The 22,127-nt window shown below is 38.0% G+C and overlaps 1 protein-coding gene across 2 annotated transcripts in view; it reads left to right on the plus strand.

Moving 5' to 3' along the window:
- LOC104608090 (Haloacid dehalogenase-like hydrolase (HAD) superfamily protein) overlaps positions 1-22,127 on the plus strand; it is an 81,678-nt gene that overhangs the window by 12,432 nt on the left and 47,119 nt on the right. For both annotated transcript variants that reach the window (XM_010273967.3, XM_010273966.3), the window contains exons 5-7: positions 469-537; positions 5,604-5,665; positions 16,254-16,334. In XM_010273967.3, coding sequence (XP_010272269.1) covers positions 469-537; positions 5,604-5,665; positions 16,254-16,334 — 212 coding nt within the window. The remainder of the gene's footprint in view (positions 1-468; positions 538-5,603; positions 5,666-16,253; positions 16,335-22,127) is intronic.

Raw genomic sequence — 22,127 nt, forward strand, 5'->3', positions numbered from 1 at the left:
CACTTCATAAACAATTGATACAAGATATTATAATTAATAATTAATAAGTACAAGATAATGCAATGAAGCTTGACTATAAAGTCAGATAGCAAAAATATTGGTTCTTTAACCTAAATATGATGGGAAATAGACTAAAAAGGCTCTTTCAATAAGTTTTAAGTAATCAAAGGGTTTTAGAACAGAATAATTCAAAACACATAATAGATAAATAAATGACAAAATACAAAATTAGATCTTTCTCAAATTAATCTTAATCATATAAATCAGATAAAATATAAGGTTCAAACAATAATTGTAAAAGTTTTCTAGAAAAGGATTCAATCATTATATTTGAGTCAAAAGTAATTGGGTTTCACGTGCACAATGTAAGAGTTCAACAACCACCTTTCAACACATGAACAGAAGAAAAACTTATTCAGTGCTTCTTTAATAATACATTTTCTCTGTTTTTCTCAATTGTTTGTGCAGATTGGTTGGCCTACTTCATTGCCTACTAATGAGAAAGAAACATTTATGAAAAGTGTAATTCGCGAGAAGGTAATATTTTTTCATCATGTATTATGCTCAACAACTTCCAAGAAATTCCTTGGGCATAGTTTTAGCATGTTTGGTGGCTTAATCATCTTTGATTTTTATACTCAAATAAAATAACAAGTGTGGAATGCAAAGGTTGAGTTCCAAATGGGTTTACAGTATGCCTGAGTTGTTCCCTGATTTTCCTGAATGTTCTCTTTCTTGTAGTCATTTATCTATTGTGATCATATGAAGAAACACTCCATCAAAAGATGCAAGAGGAATATAGAATATCCCAGAAAAACTGGGGATTCCAAAAAAGAAAGAGGAACTTGTGGGGCCTCTAGGAGCAAAAGTAACTCAGACAATACAAGAGAAGATCATCTATGATTGGAGAGATGATCTTTGGTACAATTCAATCCTTTGAATCCCATCCCTGGCTAGACAATTGACAACTGAGTTGGTGGATTAAGGAATCCAATATGAATTATTTACCTCCCATGGATCTATTCATAGGAGCTCATGTGCAAGAACTCCGCAACAAAATGGTGTTGCCGAAAGAAGAAACAAACACCTTGAGGTAGCTCGAGGGATGATGTTACACATGAATGTTCCAAAAAGGTTTTGAATGGATGCTATACTTGCAGTCGCTTTGGTTGTTGTGCTTTTGTCCATGATTTGTCTCTGTCTCGGGGAATTTAGAGCCTCGGTCCATTCCTTGTATCTTTCTGGGGTTACCTTCCTCTCAAAAGGGGTATCGGTGCTATGATCCCGTTAGTCATAAATTTTTTTGACTCTATGGATGTGTCCGTTGAGTCTGAACCGTTCTTCCCTGCTTCTCCTCAGGGGGAGAGTAGTGTGGAAGAGGAGAAGTAGGTTCAAGTCTGCCAAGTCTCTCTTCTTTCTATTCCGGACCTAGCCCCCTTTCGTGTCTTCTAACATACATGCCGTAGAGATCAGCAATGTGATAGAGATGTGGAACTACCAAACACTGAGCATCTGACACCGTCAAACTCCCAGGAGGTAACTCCAACCCTTCTATACCTATTGACACCCTTGCTCCTACTGTGGATGACCTTGACATTCCTATTGCTTAAAGAAAGGGAGTCAGGTCATGCACTACCAAACACCTCATCACCCAGTATGTCTCCTATCACATTTCCCCCTCATACCGAGTCTTCCTATCTGCAGTTGATTGCATCCCTGTACCCAAAAATGTTACAGAAGCCTTAAAATACCTTGAATAGACAGATGCTATGATGGAGAAGATTAATGCCCTCCATAAAAAATTAAACTTGGGAATTAGTGGATCTTCTAAGGGGGAAAGACCCAGTGGGGTGTAAGTGGGTGTTTACAGTTAAGCACAAGGCGGACAGGATAGTTGAAAGGTATAAAGCAAGATTAGTAGCCAAAGGGTACACTCAAGTGTACTGAGTTGACTATGATGAGACGTTTGCTCCAGTAGCTAAGATGAACTCAATTCGAGTTCTTCTATCATTAGCTGCTAATCTTGATTGGGAATTGCATCAACTAGACATTAAGAATGCCTTTTTAAATGGTGACCTAGAGGAGGAGGTGTACATGGTTCAACCCCCGGGATTCTGTGCCAAGGGAAGTGAGAATAAGGTGTGTAAGCTAAGAAAGTCTCTCTATGGTTTGAAACAATCTACCAGGGCTTGGTTCAATAAGTTTCATATGGTAGTTCAACAAGTAGGGTTCAAGCAATGTCAGTTCGATCACACACTCTTTGTGAAGAGATGTCAGGAATAGGTTGCTGTTTAGATAGTGCATGTGGATGATATCATCATCACAAGAAATTGGAGTTCAGAAATACAACAGTTGAAACAATTCCTTGCATCTAAATTTGAAGCGAAAGATCTAGGTCCTCTACAGTATTTTCATGGAATTGAAGTTGCTCGCTCTAAAAGTGGTATCTTCATTTCTCAAAGGAAGTACACTCTTGATCTGTTACAAGACACAAACAAGTTAGGTGAAAGACTACCAGATACTCCTATGGATGTTGATCATAAATTGGGTAACTGTGATGGTGAACCTCTGAAAGATGTAAAACAGTTCCAAAGGTTAGTGGGAAAGTTAATTTATTTGTCCATGACTCGTCTAGACATTGCTTATTCAGTTGGTGTCCTGAGCGAATTCATGCACTCTCCTAGGAAACCTTATTTGGAGGCAGCAGAGAGAGTTCTTAGATACTTAAAAAAGTATCTAAGAACAGGTCTACTATTCAGTAAGCATAATCATCTAAAGGTGGAAGTCTTTATAGATGCTGATTGGGCAGGTGCTGTGGATGATAGATAAGTCCACAAGTGGGTATTGCACATTTGTGGGAGGAAACCTAGTGACTTGGAAATGCAAGAAACAAAGTGTGGTAGCAATGTCAAGTGTTGAAGCGGAGTATAGAACTATGACACATGGGGTGGTTGAAGTTCTTTGGCTAAAAAATCTTCTAGGGGAGCTTGGAGTTTCTGTTCATAATCCTATGTCTCTTTACTGTGACAACAAGGCAGCCATTAACATCGCCAACAATCCTGTCCTACATGATAGGACCAAGCACATTGAAGTGGACAAACACTTCATAAGGGAAAAATTAGAAAAAAAGGGAAATTTGCATCCTTTATGTCAACACCAAGGAACAACTTTCTGATGGCCTCACAAAAGGACTTCCATACTTGCGGCACAATGAGTTGTGTGACAAGTTGGGCATGATAGATATATACAACCCAACTTGAGGGGGAGTGTTATGAAACTTATTTTGGTTTGCTATGCTGTTAGTATGCTGTCAGCAAGTTCCTTTTTTCTTTTTTGTTATTTGTTCATTATTATGAATTGCCACCAAGGGCATTCTTGTAATTACTGGTCTTATTATGTTAAGAGAATATAAATAAGAAGTTGGTAGCCAACTAGCCCTTAAGTCTTTGGTTCTCAATCGAACTTCTCTTCTCTCTCTCTCTCTCTCTTCTCTCTCTCTTTCCTTCTCTTCTCAATCGAACACAAAAATGAAAGCCTTCTTAAAGGAAAACACTTGGAAAGTAGTGGATCTATCAGTTGTGAAGGGAATTCTGGGGTGCAAGTGGGTGTATACAATTAAACACAAGGTTGATGGTTCTATCGAGAGGTACAAAGCTAGATAAGTTGTAATGGGATTCGACTAAAAGAAGGTATTGATTACAAGAAGACCTTTGCTCTAGTTGCCAAATTGAATACTATACTGGTGTTACTCTCTCTAGTAGCTAGCTTTTCTTGGAAACTACATTAAATGGGTATCAAGAATGCCTTCTTAAATGATAATCTACTAGAAGAAGTCTACATGGATCCTCCTCTAGGGTATGGCATGAGAGGAAAGGTGTGCAAGCTAAGGAGAACCTTATACAACCTTTAACAATCCCTAAGGGTTTGGTTCAAGAGATTATGCAAAGAAATGAAGGTTGTTGGGTATAAGCAAAGTAGTGTTGATCAACTTTGTTCTATAAAAGAATGGAGGAAAACTAACAAACATTGATTATTTGCATTGATGATATGGTGGCTATTGGAATTGATTTAGATGAGATTCAGGAGTTGAAAGACTTCTTAGCTTTAGAGTTTGAAATTAAGGATTTAGGACCTCTATGATATTTCTTGGGAATAGAGGTAGCTTGATCTAGTGAGGGGATCTACATCTGCCAAAGTATACCTTTTGAAGGAGACTGGAAAATTAGGAATTAGACCAGCAGATACTCCTATAGAGTAGGATCATGGGTTGCAGGAAGATGATGGGGAATTGTAACTTGACAAAAAGAGATATCAGAGATTAGTTGATAAGTTGCTTTATTTATCCTTCTCTAGACTAGACATTGTATATGCAGTGCATGTGGTCTGTCAATTTATGCATGCTCCATTAGTCCCACATATGAAGGCAGTGGAAAGGATCTTGAGATACTTGAAGACATGTCTTGGAAAGGGATTACTGTTTAAGAATCCCAACAAAAATAGAAGTGGAATCTTATATTGATGCTGATTGGGTAGGTTCTCTTGGAAATAGGTCTAATATGGACATTGTACTTTTGTAGGTGGTAACCTTGTCACTTGGAGGAGCAAAAAACTAACTGCTGTGGCAAGATCAAGTGTTGAGGCTGAATATAGGGCTATGGCTCATGGAGTTGCCGAGTTGCTTTGGATCAGCATTTTTCTGAGGGAGTTGGGATTGATGTGACCAAGCCTCTAATGCTGTATTGTGATAATCAAGTTGCAATCAACATTGCTAACAACCTAGTCCTGTTATACAAGCTGGGCATGAAAGATATCTATGTTTAACGCGAGTGTTGTGAGACCTAGCATTGTGGGATTGGGTTGTCTTTTGTTTATGTTCTTCTTCAATGTTTATTTCTTAGGCTGAATGGGCCTAGGCCTCTACTGTACTAATTTGTTCTTTTCGGTCTGCTAATCAGGGGCAGATTTATCATTGCACTCCTTTTCTTAAACCCTGCTATAAATAATAAGTTTTGGGGATAGTTAGGGCTGCTGTCACATCATTTCTCTCAACCTAAATACAACATTTTTCTTCACCCTTTCTTTTCCAATGTTGAGTTGGTGGAGAATAATGAAATATCTGGTAGAACCCTACAGCCATCTAGTATAAAATGGAACTTTTATGATCTTTGGTGCTGCCTGCAACAGTTTTTACTACTATTTCAATTCTCAAATTCTCAATAGCGTAAAAACTCTAGCTGGCCTCAACAAATTTTCATCACAAATGAGCCATATAAATCAAAGATCATGTTGTAAGAAGGGGAAATAGAAGAGTTATCTTTACAATGCTTCTTGCATATTTGGTCAATTACTTGAGGGAAGAAAGAGATCTTTAGTTTGATGAATTGATTTCTGTGGTCTAAGTTATTTTTATTCTTCATTGAATATTTTCTTTCTCAAATTTGAGATCAATTATTACTGTGCTAATTCTAGATTTGTTGGATTGTTTATTTTGATTCTTTCAGTTTTATCTTGTTCCTACTTGGGTAGTCACAGAGCATAGGGATGCAAACAATAAAATGATTTCATAGGACAAACTATTGAATTATTGGTTAGTTCGTTGGCAGAGAAATGCATTGGGAGAGGTGGTGATGGAAAAAACTTCACCTTTACGACCTGGAGTTGAAAAGTAAGCCTGTTGTTTTGTTATTTAAAATATGTACTCTCTTTAGACATATACGTGGGACATGCTTCTTGCTTATTCTTAGATCAATAGTGTGTGTAACTTGTACCTACTTGGATAATTTTATGAAACTTATTGAACTTTATTTATAAGTTTAGTTTTTAACAATAAAAACATTGGTTGTCAGTTATTTAAATAAATTTTTAAATAAAAACTTTATTTAAAAGTTTCTTGTGTGTAAATATTTTATAATTTGAATATCCCTATATGTATGCTTCTTTACTCTTTCAGCTATTATTTAAATCTGAATTATGTAATTGCCATTTGACTTGGTTTTGAGATTTTACATGGCATACCATCACTAAAGTTACTGAACTTACATGGTTTACCCTGTCTCTCCTTTCCTCTTCAAGCTCATTGCAGATGTCTTCAGTAGACCATGTTCTATAATGGACAGGCTTAACCTTGCAAGGGTTTGGGGGATTGGGAGAGACAATGTCATCATGTCTCATTTACATTTTGCAGATGACATTGTTGTCTTCTGTGAAGACTTAGGTGAGGAAGGAGCTCAGAACTTGTAATACTTAGCCAAATTCTTTAAAGAATTATTATTTGGAAGGTAAAGTTAGGAAAGAGCTGCATTTCAGGCATTAATTTGAGTGACTCTTATCCAAGGTGCTATGAAGCCTTAATTTGTTTTGTAAGTGAGTGGCCTCTAAACCACTTGGGTCTGCCTTTAGGAGGAAACCCTAGAGTTGCAGTTATTCATCATTTCTCAAACAACTTGGTTACTTGAAGAACTATATCTCACTCAATGGGAGGATGATTAATTCCACCTTTGCCAATTTACCTGTCTACTACCTCCCTCCACCCAAATAATAATAACAAACAAAAAAAAAAGATTGGTCAATGTGGGAGGAGAGGAATGCTAGAATTATTAAGGAATAGAGTATGACTAAGGAGGCTATAATTGAAAGTTTAAGTGTGAAAGTTGCTTATTGGGTCAAGAATGGATATCTTAAAGGAATATATAGTGAAAGACAAACAATTTGGGGGTGTAGCAGCTTCTTCTTCCTCTAGAAATTTGGTCCATGAATAGTGGAAAACTCCTATTAATAACAGGGTAAAGCTGAATTTTGATGGGAGGTCTCAAGGTCATATATGACCTTCAGGTATTGAGGGTGCAATTAGAGATGGGAATGGCTTGGTTTAGGCTATGTTCTAAGGTCTGATAGGTCTTGGAGATTCATTAGATTCAGAACTTTTGGTGCTGCTACATGGTCTAAGACTAGTTAAGCAATTGGGTTTCAGAAGGTAGAAGTGGAAGGGGACTTGAAATTGGTACTATCCTGGCTGAATATTGAAAATTAAGGACTCACAACCAAACTCATAAGAGAGATTGGGAATATTTTCAAAGAAATAGAGGCAATATTTCTGGCTTTCTGCTAATGGGTTGGTAGGTTCCTTGGCTGAACAAGGTCTATCCAGGGATCAAATGTTTTGGACTGTGATGTAATTTTCTTTTTTAGCTTAGGATTACTAGCCTGGTTTGATAGTTTGTAACCTTATGGTGAAGAAAGAATAGGCGTGGTTGGGCTTCTGCCTAGAAATCTTTTCCTTTTAGGTAAATGGTTGTGGCATCTCCCCTCAGAGCCTTTAAGTTGTGGCATGCTATGATCAAGAGTATTCATGGTCTCTCAACTAATAGTTAGGATACAAATAGGAGTGCAACTTGGGCGGATTGAGGGCCAACCCATGCTCAACCTGAGTTCAAGTCTGAGTTTACCAACCTAGCCCTAACCTGAGCTTAACCCAACACAACTTGAGTAGGGCACGGGCTTGGGTGGGTTTGAAAGGACTTTTGAATATGTTTTGCACATTCACCTATTATTGCACGCTTTGTAACCCAATTTAAGAGTGAAGCCTAATTACTTTATCTTTTTCAAAAAAAAAAAGAAAAAAAGAAAAAAAAGAAAAAAAAAGAAAGCAGCAATTCCAATTACTAAATGCATCTATAAATACTTAGAAAAAGATGGTTTTATATAATTTTGTTTTGAAAGGTAAAGTATGACTTATATTAACTGGAAATATGTCAAATAGATGCATGTTAACTTCTGTACACCAAGGCACTTTACAAAGGAATGGGAAATCAAAAAGCATAGTAGCTACAAAAAATCGTACTGATAGTCATTGATGTAAATGTAGAAGCAAGGAAAGAATTCATGAGGAAGCAAACCAATTTTCCAATTCCTATGCTAGAACTTTTGGGTTATAGGATATTGGTACTGTTTCAGTTTTTTTATTTGTTCTTCATTTATAGGTATCTTAAGATTAGGGTTTTGTTTCTTAGTTTTTTATTACTATTCAAAATTACTATTTATGGTAATTCTTGGAATTTCATAGTACTTGTAATTACTATTTTTAGAAAAATCATGGATTACTGTTTATAGTATTTTCTGGTATCTTGAAATTAAATTAGTCTTAGTAGGATTGGGTAAGTGTTTTTAGAGTTGTTTTAGTAATTAAAGTCCTCATTGGAGTGTCTTTATGGGTCATCAATTGATTTTTCTAAGTTCTAAAACAATTAGAAGTTTTGGGTCAGTTTCCTAGTCCGAATTGGAGTTTGTAAAGGGTCATTTGAACTAATGTATCGAGTCTATAAAAAAGTCATTGTAATTGCAAAATAAATAAATAAACAAATAAAAGAGTTATTTGATGAAATAAAGATTGGTTTAGTGAACTGAATTCTGGTTGTTGCCAGAAAATTTTCTCTTTTCTCCCCTCTCTCTGTCCTTATTTCTGTTAGACAGTTTTGTATGCCCTTAGCTCCAATCAGTTTTGATGTACTTTTGATATTTAATGTAAATAAATAAAGTACATGTTTGATTCATGTTATGAGGTATGCTTCTGTGTAAGACCCTAAAACTAGACACTTAATGAGGCTCGTGTTAGTTTTAAATGTTCACAACCGTTGGATAAGTCTGGGGAGATTTATCTTGCCAAGGCTGACACTGGTGTGCTGCCAAATGTTGGGGTGGCTTGTCTCAGCCGCCAGGGTGAGACCCAAGGCACACACAGTGTAGGATTACTTGAACCCCTGAGCCGGACCAGATTTCCAGTATTGCCCTGGACCTTGGAGACTGATGGGCAAAACTGGGAAGTTACACCTGACCCCTAGACCCGATTATGGTACTGCACTAGGTGTCGGATTAGGCTGTCTTTGATATGCCAATCAGTGAGATCCTTAGCGGGGGTCAAAACCTGGGTATGTTGGGATAGTCTGAGAATTCATCTGAGTGGGTGATCATAGTGATGGGATCAGCCCCTTTGTCAGACAAAGGTAATAATCGGGATGCACTCTCTCTAATGGAAACCAAACTGCCGGTAATTGATTTCAATCGTTGGAATTTTGTTTTGCAAAATTTATATATATGATATATACTTATATATGGTTTCAAATTGTTTGCAAATGGTTTTAATTCTCGGGATCCATGTGAGAAGAGAGTGTAGCATTGTTCCTTGCAGTCGAGGGAGAGGTCCTTTCTTGTCGGGCAGTGCTTGATCATTATGGGCTGAGAGGTTAAGTGTAAGGCCATTTAGGGTAATACCTGATGGGCTAATCTTGCATCTGCCCATAGTCCCTGCGTTTTTATAAGATGGCTTGGCCCAGACACCACTTAGTGTAAGTGTTGGGCCTTTAGGGTCCATGTGATGGGCTCAAGGGGTTTACTGGGCTTTCCAGTGAATTCGGCTAGGCCTTGTAACAAAGGCTGGGTCGAACCCATGTGGCTGATGTGGAGATCAATGCTTGGGTCCCATGCCATACAAAGAAGCCCAACTGGGCAGCAATTTGGAACTTATTGAGCACTAATTACTTATTGGGCCTAAAAGCCCATTTCGAACTGGTCTGATATGACCACTCACTTAAGGGGGCGAATCTGTAGATAGGATTAACCTCTTGATGAGATCAGGAATGGGTTGATCTAATCTGCAGATAGGATTAAGATTATCCCCTATTCAAATACAGATTTGGATTGGGATAACTCCTAATAAGATTTGGAGGTTTCTTAATCACTAAGAAAGGAGGAAACCCTATTCAAGAATTAGAAGAATTCGACCTAGGGTTTTAGCAAATACATTCTTTGCAAACTGAGATAGGATCTCATCATCCCTAAGCTGAAAACTGCATTCACGCCACCTTCAGCCTTAGGGATCTCCTCTTGCCGCTGCCACCTTGCTGCATAGTTCAAACTCCATTGAAGGGAAGATCAAGAAATCAGTTCTTGATATCAGTCTTTGCTGAAAGGCTGATCTGTTTCGGTGCTCTAAGCCCCCAACGAGTTCTTGTGAAGAGTTCGGTGCGTAGGACGCACACTGTTGGTTCTGCTCCACCATTGCTGTGTCATTGGGAGATTTTCATTCTCCGTATCAGGTATAACCCTTCCTTTGTTTCTTGGTTCAGATCTGGTCTGGTTTGGTTCAAGTAGGATCTTTGAATTTTGATTCTAAAATTAGGGAATACGATTTCTAGTTGGAAGAAAGGTAGGAAATTTTTGAAATTCGCCCACCAATTCCTTAACCTTTTTGGCGTCCATACGATGGATCCTACCATTCTTTCAGTGGTATCAGAGCCACAGGTTCGAATCTTGAACCAAGAGATCAGATCTGAACCTGAGCAATTCGGTAGAAGCTGTTCTATCCGAGTATTGCGCAGATTGCAGTTTTGTTTCAAGAAATTGTTTCTTGTATAGGCGATTGATCTGAAATTAATTTTCATTAAATCTGAAATTTAATTTAGATTTGTTCTTATTTTTTTTTCTGATTTAATGGACTGTTCGTACATGGGGTTCGAAGATCAGTTTTGGCGCAGAAAGTCTGTGCACCTGTTATTTGCAGTTTCTATTCATTCTGGTTTGTAAAATAATTTTTTTTATTTTTTATTTTTTTTATTTTTCTAGACTGAATGTATAGGATTCAATTAAGAATGTAATTATTTAATAGAAATAGGATTTCTGTTTTTTTTATTTTCTTGATTGAGAAGGCGGCGGCACTGGAGATTCGCAGATGAAGAGTTCACTATCTGCGCTTTTGCAGTTTGGGAAACTGCAACCCTAATTACTAACCTCTGTTTTGCAGGTTGTACGAACAGTCCAGATTTGTTTTTGATTGTCAAAATTCAGAATTTTAATTTCAGATCTTTCATTGAATTGTTTCTTGAATTAAAAGTTGTTTTTGGACTGGTTCGGACTAGATTGGACCAAAACTATTTGGACCGAATCTAGGGTTCGAAAGGGGCTGTATTCAGTCCTGTTATTTCCCACTCTCAAGTTTGAAGTCATTTTTTAATTGGAAGAACCAATTCGGCCCAACTTGTAAAGTCCAGTTTTAAGAGGTTAAAACTGCAGAAGCCCATGTTGTGTTTTTTTTTTTTTTATGGGCTGTTTAATGGGCTTTACAGTGTGTAATTGATTGGATCAATTCTTCCATATCATGCGATGTGTGGATGTTTGATGTGCTGCGACCATGGGCCATAAGCACTTGGCCCATGATGATTCGTTAGTGGCTCTTGCGCACACCATGGCTGAATGCACATCATTGCCATGGTGTCCCTTAAGGTCATTGGATGACCCCTTCCTTTCATGGTGGGCCCCACAACCCTGAAAAAGGGTCGCGTGCAGAAACCCTAGCCGTTATGGGCCACCATAAATCTGACTTTATGAAAGTCAGTAGGAGCTACTCTGGTTTGACCTAGATTAACTAGGGCGTAATTTTGTTCCCTCCAGCTAATATGAGTGCATGTGATAGGGAGATCCATATGATGGACTCTCTAAAGGCCTTCTATCATTAGCATGATGATGGGTCATTCAGTATTGAGGAAACGCACCATAAAATTGGAATATCCATTTGTTGTTGGGTCTGTTAGAGTGTTTCATATGATGATAGGGGCGTCATAGACCGATGTGGGAGGGGCTTCGCCAGAAAATGGGAACTCTCTCACGGTACCTTGGCGTAACCTGAATATGATGGGTGAGTTTTAAATGAGGCTCATGTGTAAGACCCTAAAACTGGACACTTAATGAGGCTCATGTTAGTTTTAAATGTTCACAGCCGTTGGATAAGTCTGGGGAGATTTATCTTGCCAAGGCTGATACTGGTGTGCTACCAAATGTTGGGGTGGCTTGTCTCAGCCGCCAGGGTGAGACCCAAGGCACACGTAGTGTAGGATTACTTGAACCCTTGAACCGGACCAAATTTCTAGTATTGCCCTGGACCTTGGAGATTGATGGGCAAAACTGGAAAGTTACACCTGACCCCTAGACCCAATTATGGTATTGCACTAGGTGTAAGACCAGATTTCTAGTCTTGTCGGGCAGTGCTTGATCATTATGGGCTGAGAGGTTAAGTGTAAGGCCATTTAGGGTAATACCTGATGGGCTAATCTTGCATCTGCTCACAGTTCCTGGTTTTTTATAAGATGGCTTGGCCCAAGGACCACTTAGTGTAAGTGTTGGGCCCATAGGGTCCATGTGATGGGATCAAGGGGTTCACTGGGCTTTCTAGTGAATTTGGCTAGGCCTTGTAACAAAGGCTGGGCCGAACCCATGTGGCTGATGTGGAGATCAATGCTTGGGTCCTACACCATACAAAAAAGCCCAACTGGACAGCAGTTTGGAACTTATTGAGCATTAATTACTTATTGGGCCTAAAAGCCCCATTCGAACTGGGTTGATATGATCACCCACTTAAGGGGGCAAATCTGCAGATAGGATTAACCTCCTGATGAGATCAGGAATGGGTTGATCTAATCTGCAGATAGGATTAAGATTATCCCCTATCCAAATACAGATTTGGATTTGGATAACTCCTAATAGGATTAGGAGGTTTCTTAATCACTAAGAAAGGACGAACCCCTATTCAAGAATTACAAGAATTCGACCTATGGTTTTAGCAGATACGTTCTTTGCAAACTGAGATAGGATCTCGTCATCCCTAAGCTGAAAATTGCATTCACGCCACCTTCAGCCTTTGGGATCTCCTCCAGCCGCCGCCACCTTGCTGCATAGTTCGAACTCCATTGAAGGGAAGATCAAGAAATCAGTTCTTGATATTAGTCTTTGCTGAAAGGCTGATCTGTTTCGGTGCTCTAAGCTTCCAACGAGTTCGTGTGAAGAGTTCGGTGTGTTGGATGCACACTGTTGATTCTGCTCCACCATTGCTGTGTCGTCTTCAGCAGGAGCGGATCTTGGACCTCTCTTTGGGCGTGAACCGACATTGGGAGATTTTCATTCTCCGTATCAGGTATAACCCTTCCTTTGTTTCTTGGTTCAGATCTGGTCTGGTTTGGTTCAAGTAGGATCCTTGAATTTTGATTCTAAAATTAGGGAATACGATTCCTAGTTGGAAGAAAGGTAGGATATTTTTGAAATTCGCCCACCAATTCTGTAACCTTTTTGGCGTCCATACGATGGATCCTACCTTTCTTTCAATTTCTTCTTCTAGGGGATGTATAACTTTTTTGTTTATGCCAACAGCAAATATTCTACTTGCTTTTCCTTCCATATTCTTCTTCTCTGATCATCCACAGGCCACAACCATCATTCACCCCACAAAATTCACCACTAGATCCTAATTTTGTAGGATCTCTACCCATCCTACACCAGTCATCCATTTACATCATCAACAAAAAGAATTCTTTCCCACTTTTTTGTAATCTGCTGCTGGTTCATTCTTTAAACTCTTCTAGCCCCTTGGCCCATTCAATCAAGCTTCTCTTCACCCTCCCAATCAATCCTTCTATCTTTCTGATCGATTGGGAAAAATTTCTGCTGTTCTACTCCAACCAGATAACCCAACACAAAGCACTAAGAGATAAGTAACTAAATATGTGTGTATATACATGTTTGTGCATGGGTGTGATTTTAGTCTAGTCATACATATTTTAAATATCTAAATATACTCTAGGCTGTATGTGAAACTATAATTGTATAAATATGTAACTAACATTCATATGAACATATCATAGTACAAATATATACATCTTCATATGTGTGTGTGTCATACATACAATGTTTGGCAGGCTTTGATTGGGCCAGGCTACCTGAAGCCTCAACCCAAGCCCAACACAAGTTTAGGTCAGGCCTATGCCCATCTTGGATCCCAAAAACTCAAGCCCAACCTGTCAAAGCTTGGGCCCTGCATGTGGGTGTGCTTGCTAGAGCTACCCATGCTTCACTTTGAAGAGCTATAATTCCCATTTCTCAATCTTTTATAGAGTACATATGTTATGAAGTATTTTTTGGTGATAAGTTGAAATTCTTATTGGATTCTTAGTGAGGTAACGAGCCATTAAAGGATTGTTTCCATGGCCTATTTCTTTGGCAAGCAATAAAATGTTTTTTGTTTCTCACTGCTTATTTGCATTTGATCATGGTCTTGTATGGAATTTTAATTTCAGAAGGGGGTTAAGAGAAAATGAAAATATTTCTGCATAGTTTTCAAGGTGCCAAGGTGAAACTAGTTGACTAGGCAATTAGTCTTTTAAATAAAAATTAGAAATCCTATGGTAGTTCCCTAGGTTTCATAGTAATTAGCAGTAATCTTTTAGGACTTTAAACTAATACTTACTATAATCCTCATGAAATAAGTATAAATCCCAAACCAATTAGATCGAACTATTATTGGGTCCTCTCACTCACTTGAAGTGAATTGGGACCACTAGGCCCAGTTCACATTAATTAAAGAGTGAATCACTTAATAGGTTATGGGCTTGATTAGTGTCTAATATTTGCTTCTTGGGCCTCAGCCATCCTATGAGTCCATGTCTTAATGGTCCATATGCATCGAAATTTTGAACCTTGTCCATGGTTACTAGCACAAAATGTTTTTCAACTTGACACATTCTCTGGGGAAAACCATCAACATTATGTGGAGTACACAAGATGGTATTATAAATTAAGTTGGCAAAAATGTGGACATATGGAGTAATAATATTTTTGTCCACCTAATGGACATTATTATCACTTTGAGTCAGATCGAAACTTTTTTAGGCTTGAAGTTAAATCTTAGCGTTTGTTTGAGTAATAGATATTCTGGTTCATTAATTAGAACCACTTGCACTTTTTATGAGTTTAAATTTTGCTCAAATTTACTCTATTATGTAGTTTTGATTCTTAAAGTTTATAGGACAATTTAATAGTATATTATTTGGTATGGAAGGATTAATGTTGCATGCTTACAACAAACTAAACAGAAGGGGGAGGGGGGGGGGGAACTAAAGATTTGTTTTCTTTTGATCAGCAACAGTCAAATTTTATTAGAATATAAACATTATATGCAAGTTTACAATAGGAACCTTGAAGATTGGCATTTTCTGTCTACTGAAATATCTACATCGGATCCCCCCTGGAACCTCACCCTGAAACATTTCTGTTCAATTTACTGCCTTGCCTTGCTAAACCATTTGCCATACTATTAGCACTTCTAGGAACCCACGGAAAGGTAAAGTCCAATTCTTCTACTAATGATCTGATTCCCCTTAAGGTGTATCTGTATGTCCAAGTTGCTTGTGCTTTATTTCTTAGTCATTCCATTACAACCTTTGAGTTTCCTTCCACAATGATCCCTTTAATCCTTATTTCCTTCCCCGACCATAGTCATTCTAGAACAGCCCAAAATTCTGTCCTTGTTGAGTCCCCATGTCCTATATGTTTCAGAAATATAGCCATGACAGAACCATCAGCCCATTTGACCTTCTTGGATTCCCCATACTACTTGCATTGAATTTGAGCTTGACATATGCATTAGGAGGTAGCCAAAGGGAAGATGATGCCATGGTTTGCAATATCGACAATATTTTGCGAAATTTCCCGGGAATATCCCCATTTAGCTAGGTTGTGATGGAAATCTTTCTAGGACTTTTTTTTACAAATATCTCCAATATTTTAGAATATTATTAATTCCGGTATTTCATTAAAATCATCATAATTTTATTAAAAATATTTTCCTAAAACAACCAACGGGGAATTGGTGATTGGATAATTGGCTTACTATTTTGATATGATTCACTTAATAAGTCACTATAATTCAAAAGAAAACGAAAAATGCATATAACTACAAAAGAGTATTATCAAACTAATCAAAACATATAATGACACAAAAAAAAGTCAAAATGGCAAGCAATTGACATATCTAATAGAGTAGATGACTAAAAGACTAAAAGGGAGACAAAGAAAAAGATACCCATTAAAGTCTCTTAATTTTCTCCTGTTTGCTTTATAGAATTCTTTTCTATAGGTTTTTAGCCTTAAATGTGCAATTATATTTCTTCTAATGATTCTTAACTAATTTCTTGTTTCTAGAAAACTTTCTTTTTGTTTTTAGTGAAAAATCTCCAGAAGTTATCCATCTCTATGTTGTAAAATGTTCATTGATATTGAAATTGTGAACCATGGATGATGCTGACCTTGATGCAGTAAAATTTGCAATACAGCACCATTCCCTTTCAATATCTTTTATACTTATTGATGTTCATTTAGTTTTCTTTTTTCTTAGCATCCAACATTTATATTGATACTTAACCATATTTCATATGCAGTTTTATTGATGACGCACTGAATGAAGGTATACCTGTGGTTATATTAACAACTTACAGTGAAAATGGTGATAAGATATCCAGGTATGTTATTGAAATCTCCAGTTTACTGTTTGGATTATGTAAACCTTTTATAGTTTTAATTCTCTCTCTCTCTCTCTCTCCTTTCTTTCTAATTTCCTAATTGGGCCAAGTGGGGAAATGCCCTTCTTCTACATTGAGAACCCTTTAGCTTCTCTCAACCATCCTTCAGATGGGGTAACCTCTGGATTGGCCATTTATTGATTTGTGCATCCACATCAGCCATATATCTCACTTGTATTGATTCTTTGCCTAATTAATTACAGTCCTGAAACAAAGTGATGGAGAAATCAAATGATCAATTTTTTTTTTTATGAGTAATGAATGATTTTATTAAAAGATTAGGAGCATACTAGATACACAGAGAAAGTTCCCAAAATGACGCACGAGATGCAGCCTCAGATTAAAACAAAGAATTACAATTTAGTCCCAAACATCTGATTCCTATGGATCCCTTGTTTAGCTAGTGAGTTTGCTAACCCATTTGCAGATCTTTTTTCCCATTGGGACTAGACTGACATGCTTGTAGTTAGCCATTTGAATGTTTGTAAAGCCCCCTTATAGGACCAAGCTGCTGTTTCTGGTTCTTTTAACCACTGGATCACTAGCATGGAATCACCTTCGATTAAAAGCTGTTCACAATTCAGATCTTTGGAAAATTCAGCTCCTTGTAACACTGCTTGTTTCTGCATTAACCGAATCCCCTACTCCTATAGGAGAATATAAAGTGATAATTATCCCCTCTGCATTTCTAAACATACCTCCAACACTGGATGGTTCCGGATTGCCTAAGCTGTTACCATCAAAGTTGAGTTTAACAATACTCTCTTGAGGAGGTTTCCATTCTACAGACAGTTTAGTTCTCACACTACAACTTTTGGCAACTGCTTCCCAATTTCTCCATACATCATCAAAAGAGAGTAGAGAATATAGTTCCAAAGTCTTCACCCAAATGATGGCTCTATTAATTAAACATTCCCAAACAATGACCTCATTCCTTTCCTTCTCATCAAAGACTCTGGAATTTCTTTCCTCCCAGACAGTCCAAACCAATGCAGCCCTAGCACGCCCCCACAGGATTCTACCTCTTTTCTTAAGACACCTGAAAGTTGAAGATTCAAATAGATTGCTAATCTGCATCGGCATTATTCACCTGCATCCAAAAAGACTAAAAAGCTTTTCCTAGAGAGCTACAACTAAAGGATAGGATAGTAGTAAATGGAACAACTTTCTTCATTTCCTTTGCAGAGAACACACCAATTGGGGGTGATACTATGATTAGGTCTTCTTTACAGGTTGTCCAAGGTGATATGATAAGGTCTCCAATCTCACAAAAGTGGACAGTGTCATTTGAAAACTGTAGGTGTGTAACAATAACACCCTCTCTTCCAACCCTCCATCCTTTAATCAAATTCAGCGTGCCTGCTCTCGAGATAAGTCTACTGAAAACATCAGCTATCAAGGTAAAGAGGAAGGGAGAGAGGGGATCCCCTTGTCTCAGTCCTCTAGTAGCTGGAAAGAATCTCTAACCACTCCATTAACCAGCACAGAATAACGAGCAGTTGGTCATTCTTGATGGAAACCTTGAGGAATTAAATTTTTTCTTCATGGATATTTTTATACTTTTTGGGAACCATCCGTCATTTTTGTTTTTTGGTTTGATGTTGGAGGATTAGGATTCACTATTATTATTTCTCAACTTACATAGCCATAGGATTGGTAAGCTTTCAAGTCATAGTTTTTCTTTTCTTTTCCTTTTTTTTTTTTTTTACATTGCATTCAATTCTGTTTTTGTAAGTCTGGTGAGCATTATTCTGCCCTACACATATTTACCTATAAAATTTTCTTTTTCCTTTTTTTGAAACTAATGAATGAAATTTCACACATTCTGTTGTTTCTATTAATTGGTGAGTTATTCCCATAAATACTAGACTGAATTCTTTTCTTTGATCCAAAACATAACCAATTTTATAATGTTGAAGCATGAGTTACAAGCATCGTCCAATGTCAAGAGTTGGAGGATCTAGGCACAGGCTAAAATGAATCAGTTTGTTTTTTCTTTTTTATTTTTTTCCTGATCATGTAAAGTGAAAGTAGACAGGTAAATAAATTATACCTAGTCAATATTCATAGCCAAATTATTGATCAAGTGGATAGAAAACTGGCAAGGTGGAAAATTAAGTACCTATCAAAAGGATGAAATGTAATCTTGATAATAAATCTGCTAACTTGCTTGCGGATAAACATGCTATCCCTTTTCCCAATCCTATCTTGTATAACAAAAACAATTGAAAAGAAGATGCAGAATTTCTTGTGGAAGGAGTGGAGGGAGGAGTTTAAATTCCACTTAGTTAAGTGGAGAAAAAATTGCACTCCACTTGTCAAAAAAAAGTTTACACTCCAAGGAAGGATTGGTATGTTGTAGTAAGGAGTCTACAGGAAGCCAATATGGCTCTAGGGGTATTGGGAGGAACATAACAGTCTGTGGAGAAGGGTGATCGAAGCTAAGTATGGATCCAGGAATAGGGATTGGGGATCCAAGGTGGGCAAACAATTCTTTTGGCTGTTCATTATGGAAAGGAATTGACAAAACCTATAAAACATTTAGTGAAGGTATCAACTATGAGGCAGGTGTTGGACAGTTTTTGTATGCCCTTAGCTTCAATCGATTTTGATGTACTTTTGATATTTAATGTAAATAAATAAAGTACATGTTTGATTCATGTTGTGTGGTGTGCTTCTGTTTAAGACCCTAAAACTGGACACTTAATGAGACTTGTGCTTGTTTTAAATGTTCATAGCCGTTGGATAAGTCTGGGGAGATTTATCCTGCCAAGGCTGACACTGGTGTGTTGCCAACTGTTGGGGTGGCTTGTCTCAGCCGCCAGGGTGAGACCCAAGGCACACGTAGTGTAGGATTACTTGAACCCTTAAACCGGACCAGATTTCCGGTATTGCCCTAGACCTTGGAGATTGATGGGCAAAACTGGAAAGTTACACCTAACCCCTAGACCCGATTATGGTACTGCACTAGGTGTCGGATCGGGCTGTCTTTGATATGCCAATCAGTGAGATCCTCAGCGGGGGTCAAAACCTGGGTATGTTGGGACAGTCTGAGAATTCATCTGAGTGGGTGATCATAGTGACGGGATCATCCCCTTTGTCGGACAAAGGTAATGATCGGGGATGCACTCTCTCTGATGGAAACCAAACTGCCGGCAGTTGATTTCAATCGTTGAAATTTTGTTTTGCAAAATTTATGTATATGATATATAGATATGTATGGTTTCAAAATGTTTGCAAATGGTTTTAATTCCCGGGATCCATATGAGTAGAGAGTGCAGCACTGTTCCTTGCAGCCGAGGGAGAGGTCCTCTCTTGTCGGGCAGTGCTTGATCATTATGGGCTGAGAGGTTAAGTGTAAGGCCATTTAGGATAATACCTGATGGGCTAATCTTGCATCTGCCCACATTCCCTGTGTTTTTATAAGATGGCTTGGCTCAGGGACCACTTAGTGTAAGTGTTGGGCCCATAGGGTCCACGTGATGGGCTCAAGGGGGTTCACTGGGTTTCCCAGTAAATTTGGCTAGGCCTGGGTCCCACACCATACAAAGAAGCCCAACTGGGCAGCAGTTTGGAAGACTTTTGAGCACTAATTACTTAATGGGCCTAAAGCCCATTTCGATCTGGGCTGATTTGATCAGTCAATTAAGGGGGCGGATCTGAGATTAAGATGAGCCCTAAAGCTAATCTAATTTGCAGATAAAATTAAGAAGAGTCGTAATCCAAATACTGATTTGGATAAGGGCAACTTCTGATATGATTAGGAGGCTTTCTTAATCATTAAGAAACAAGGAGGAAAACCCTAATTCGAATTACAAGAATTCGAACCCAAGGGGATTTCGTAGAGAGCACACCTGCACTCTGAAGATTAGATCTCAGAAACCCTAGAGGAGAAAAGTAGTTCGCCACTCTCTTCTCTAGTTTTCCTCCTCCATCAGCCGCTGCCAACCACCACCAGTTCGATTTCTCTGAGAGGGAAAGATCAAGAAAGAGTTCTTGATATCAGCTTTTACTGAAAGGCTGATTCAGTTCGGTGCTCTTTGTTTCCAGAGGATTCTTGTGAAGGATTCAGTGCGTAGGACGCACTCTGCTGGTTCTGTTCCACAGTTGCTGTGTCATCTTCAGCAGGAGTGGATCTTGGTGTCTTCTTTGGGCGTGAACACCAACTTTGGGAGATATTACTTCTCTAGATCAGGTATAATTCCTCTCTTGTCTTTTGGTTCAGATCTAGTTCGGTTCTGGTTCAAGTAGGATCCTTGAATTTTAATTCTAAAATCAAGGAATACGATTCACAGTTGGAAGGGAGGTAGGAAATTTTTGAAATTTGCCCACCCATTCCGCAACAGTTCTGGCGTCCATACGATGGATCCTACCATTCTTTTCAGTAGGGGATAGCAAGATTAGTTTTCTTGAAGATAATAGTGCTTAGGAAGACCATCGAAGGAAGCATTTCCATTCATATTTGATCTAGCCCTGAATAAAGAAGCTTTGTGAAAGAGACCTATGAAGAGGTGAATGATTTGGTTGTGTCAAATACTGTGTTTTGAAGAAACGCAAATAATTGATAGATGGATTCAGTTCTGGAGCTAATGGAAGTCCTAAATGATGCAAAATTAAACAGGAATCAGGCTGACAAGGATATGGGGTTGGAATCACTCAAGTTTTGCTGCTCAACAGTGCCTTCCAAGATCTTTGTTTTTTTTCCCTTCTATCAGTGGTAGAAAGGTATAACTGTATCCTTTGTAATAGTCAGTTTGGAATCTGCAAATCATATACTAATTGCAAATTTGCTTTTCACATTTGGACAAGGATGCTTGACTGTTTGTGGTTCAATTATGCCATCCAGGGTCTGTTAACTGTTATGAGCTTATGGATATATGGCAAGTGAGGCGTTTTAATAGGAGTGGGAGGATCATATGGAAAATGCTCCCACTTGCAGTTGTGTGGGCCATTTGAGGAGAGAGGAATGCACATATTTTTGAAATTTAGACTATGGAGGATGGTTTGTCTCTAAGAATGTGGTAGGGATTCTACTGTCTAGGCATGATGCATTTAAAGGAAGATCATATAACACCTTTTTTGATTTCCGATTTTCTCATGAACAGAATGTGATACATGAGTAGCCCAATGTACAGTCTCTGTGCCGTCTCTAACAAGGGTATTTGATAATGACTTAGCTGATCTTGGAATGCATTTGAACAGTAAATCGATTCTAGGATATGCTAGAATGATCCTATTGGTTCTCTTTTCATCTCTCTTCCCCCCCCTCTTTTCCTTCCCCCTCTATTTACCAATTAATAACTGTAAATTTTATTGATTTGAAGGTGTTATATATACAACACTACTCTCCAATTAATTTGTAACAATAGGATAAACAAAACAGCAATTGGTTGAAAATGCCATACTATGACATTTTGGGTAATTTATTTAAATTGTCAGAGAAGATGACTGTTGGAGCATAGTATTTGGGTTCTGATTGGAGTTTGGTTTATTTGTTCTCAGGTGGGTTGCTAATATGTTTTTTTGTTTGTGTTGGGTGGAACCATGGAAGCATAGTTTTCAAGGCGATGATGCCTAGGCGACAAGGCACCCATGGAGGGTTCCTTGCTCAATTGCCAAGCTAATTTGTTCATGGCTCTATGAAATACTTTTATATTCTTTTTTTTTGAGATTATAATAATAAATTAAACATTATTAAACTAAAACATTCATTTTGTGCATTTATATACTAGT

The sequence above is a fragment of the Nelumbo nucifera genome, chromosome 7 (genome assembly GCF_055504915.1).
Source record: "Nelumbo nucifera cultivar China Antique chromosome 7, China Antique-T2T, whole genome shotgun sequence".
In the NCBI taxonomy this organism is placed as follows: domain Eukaryota; kingdom Viridiplantae; phylum Streptophyta; class Magnoliopsida; order Proteales; family Nelumbonaceae; genus Nelumbo; species Nelumbo nucifera.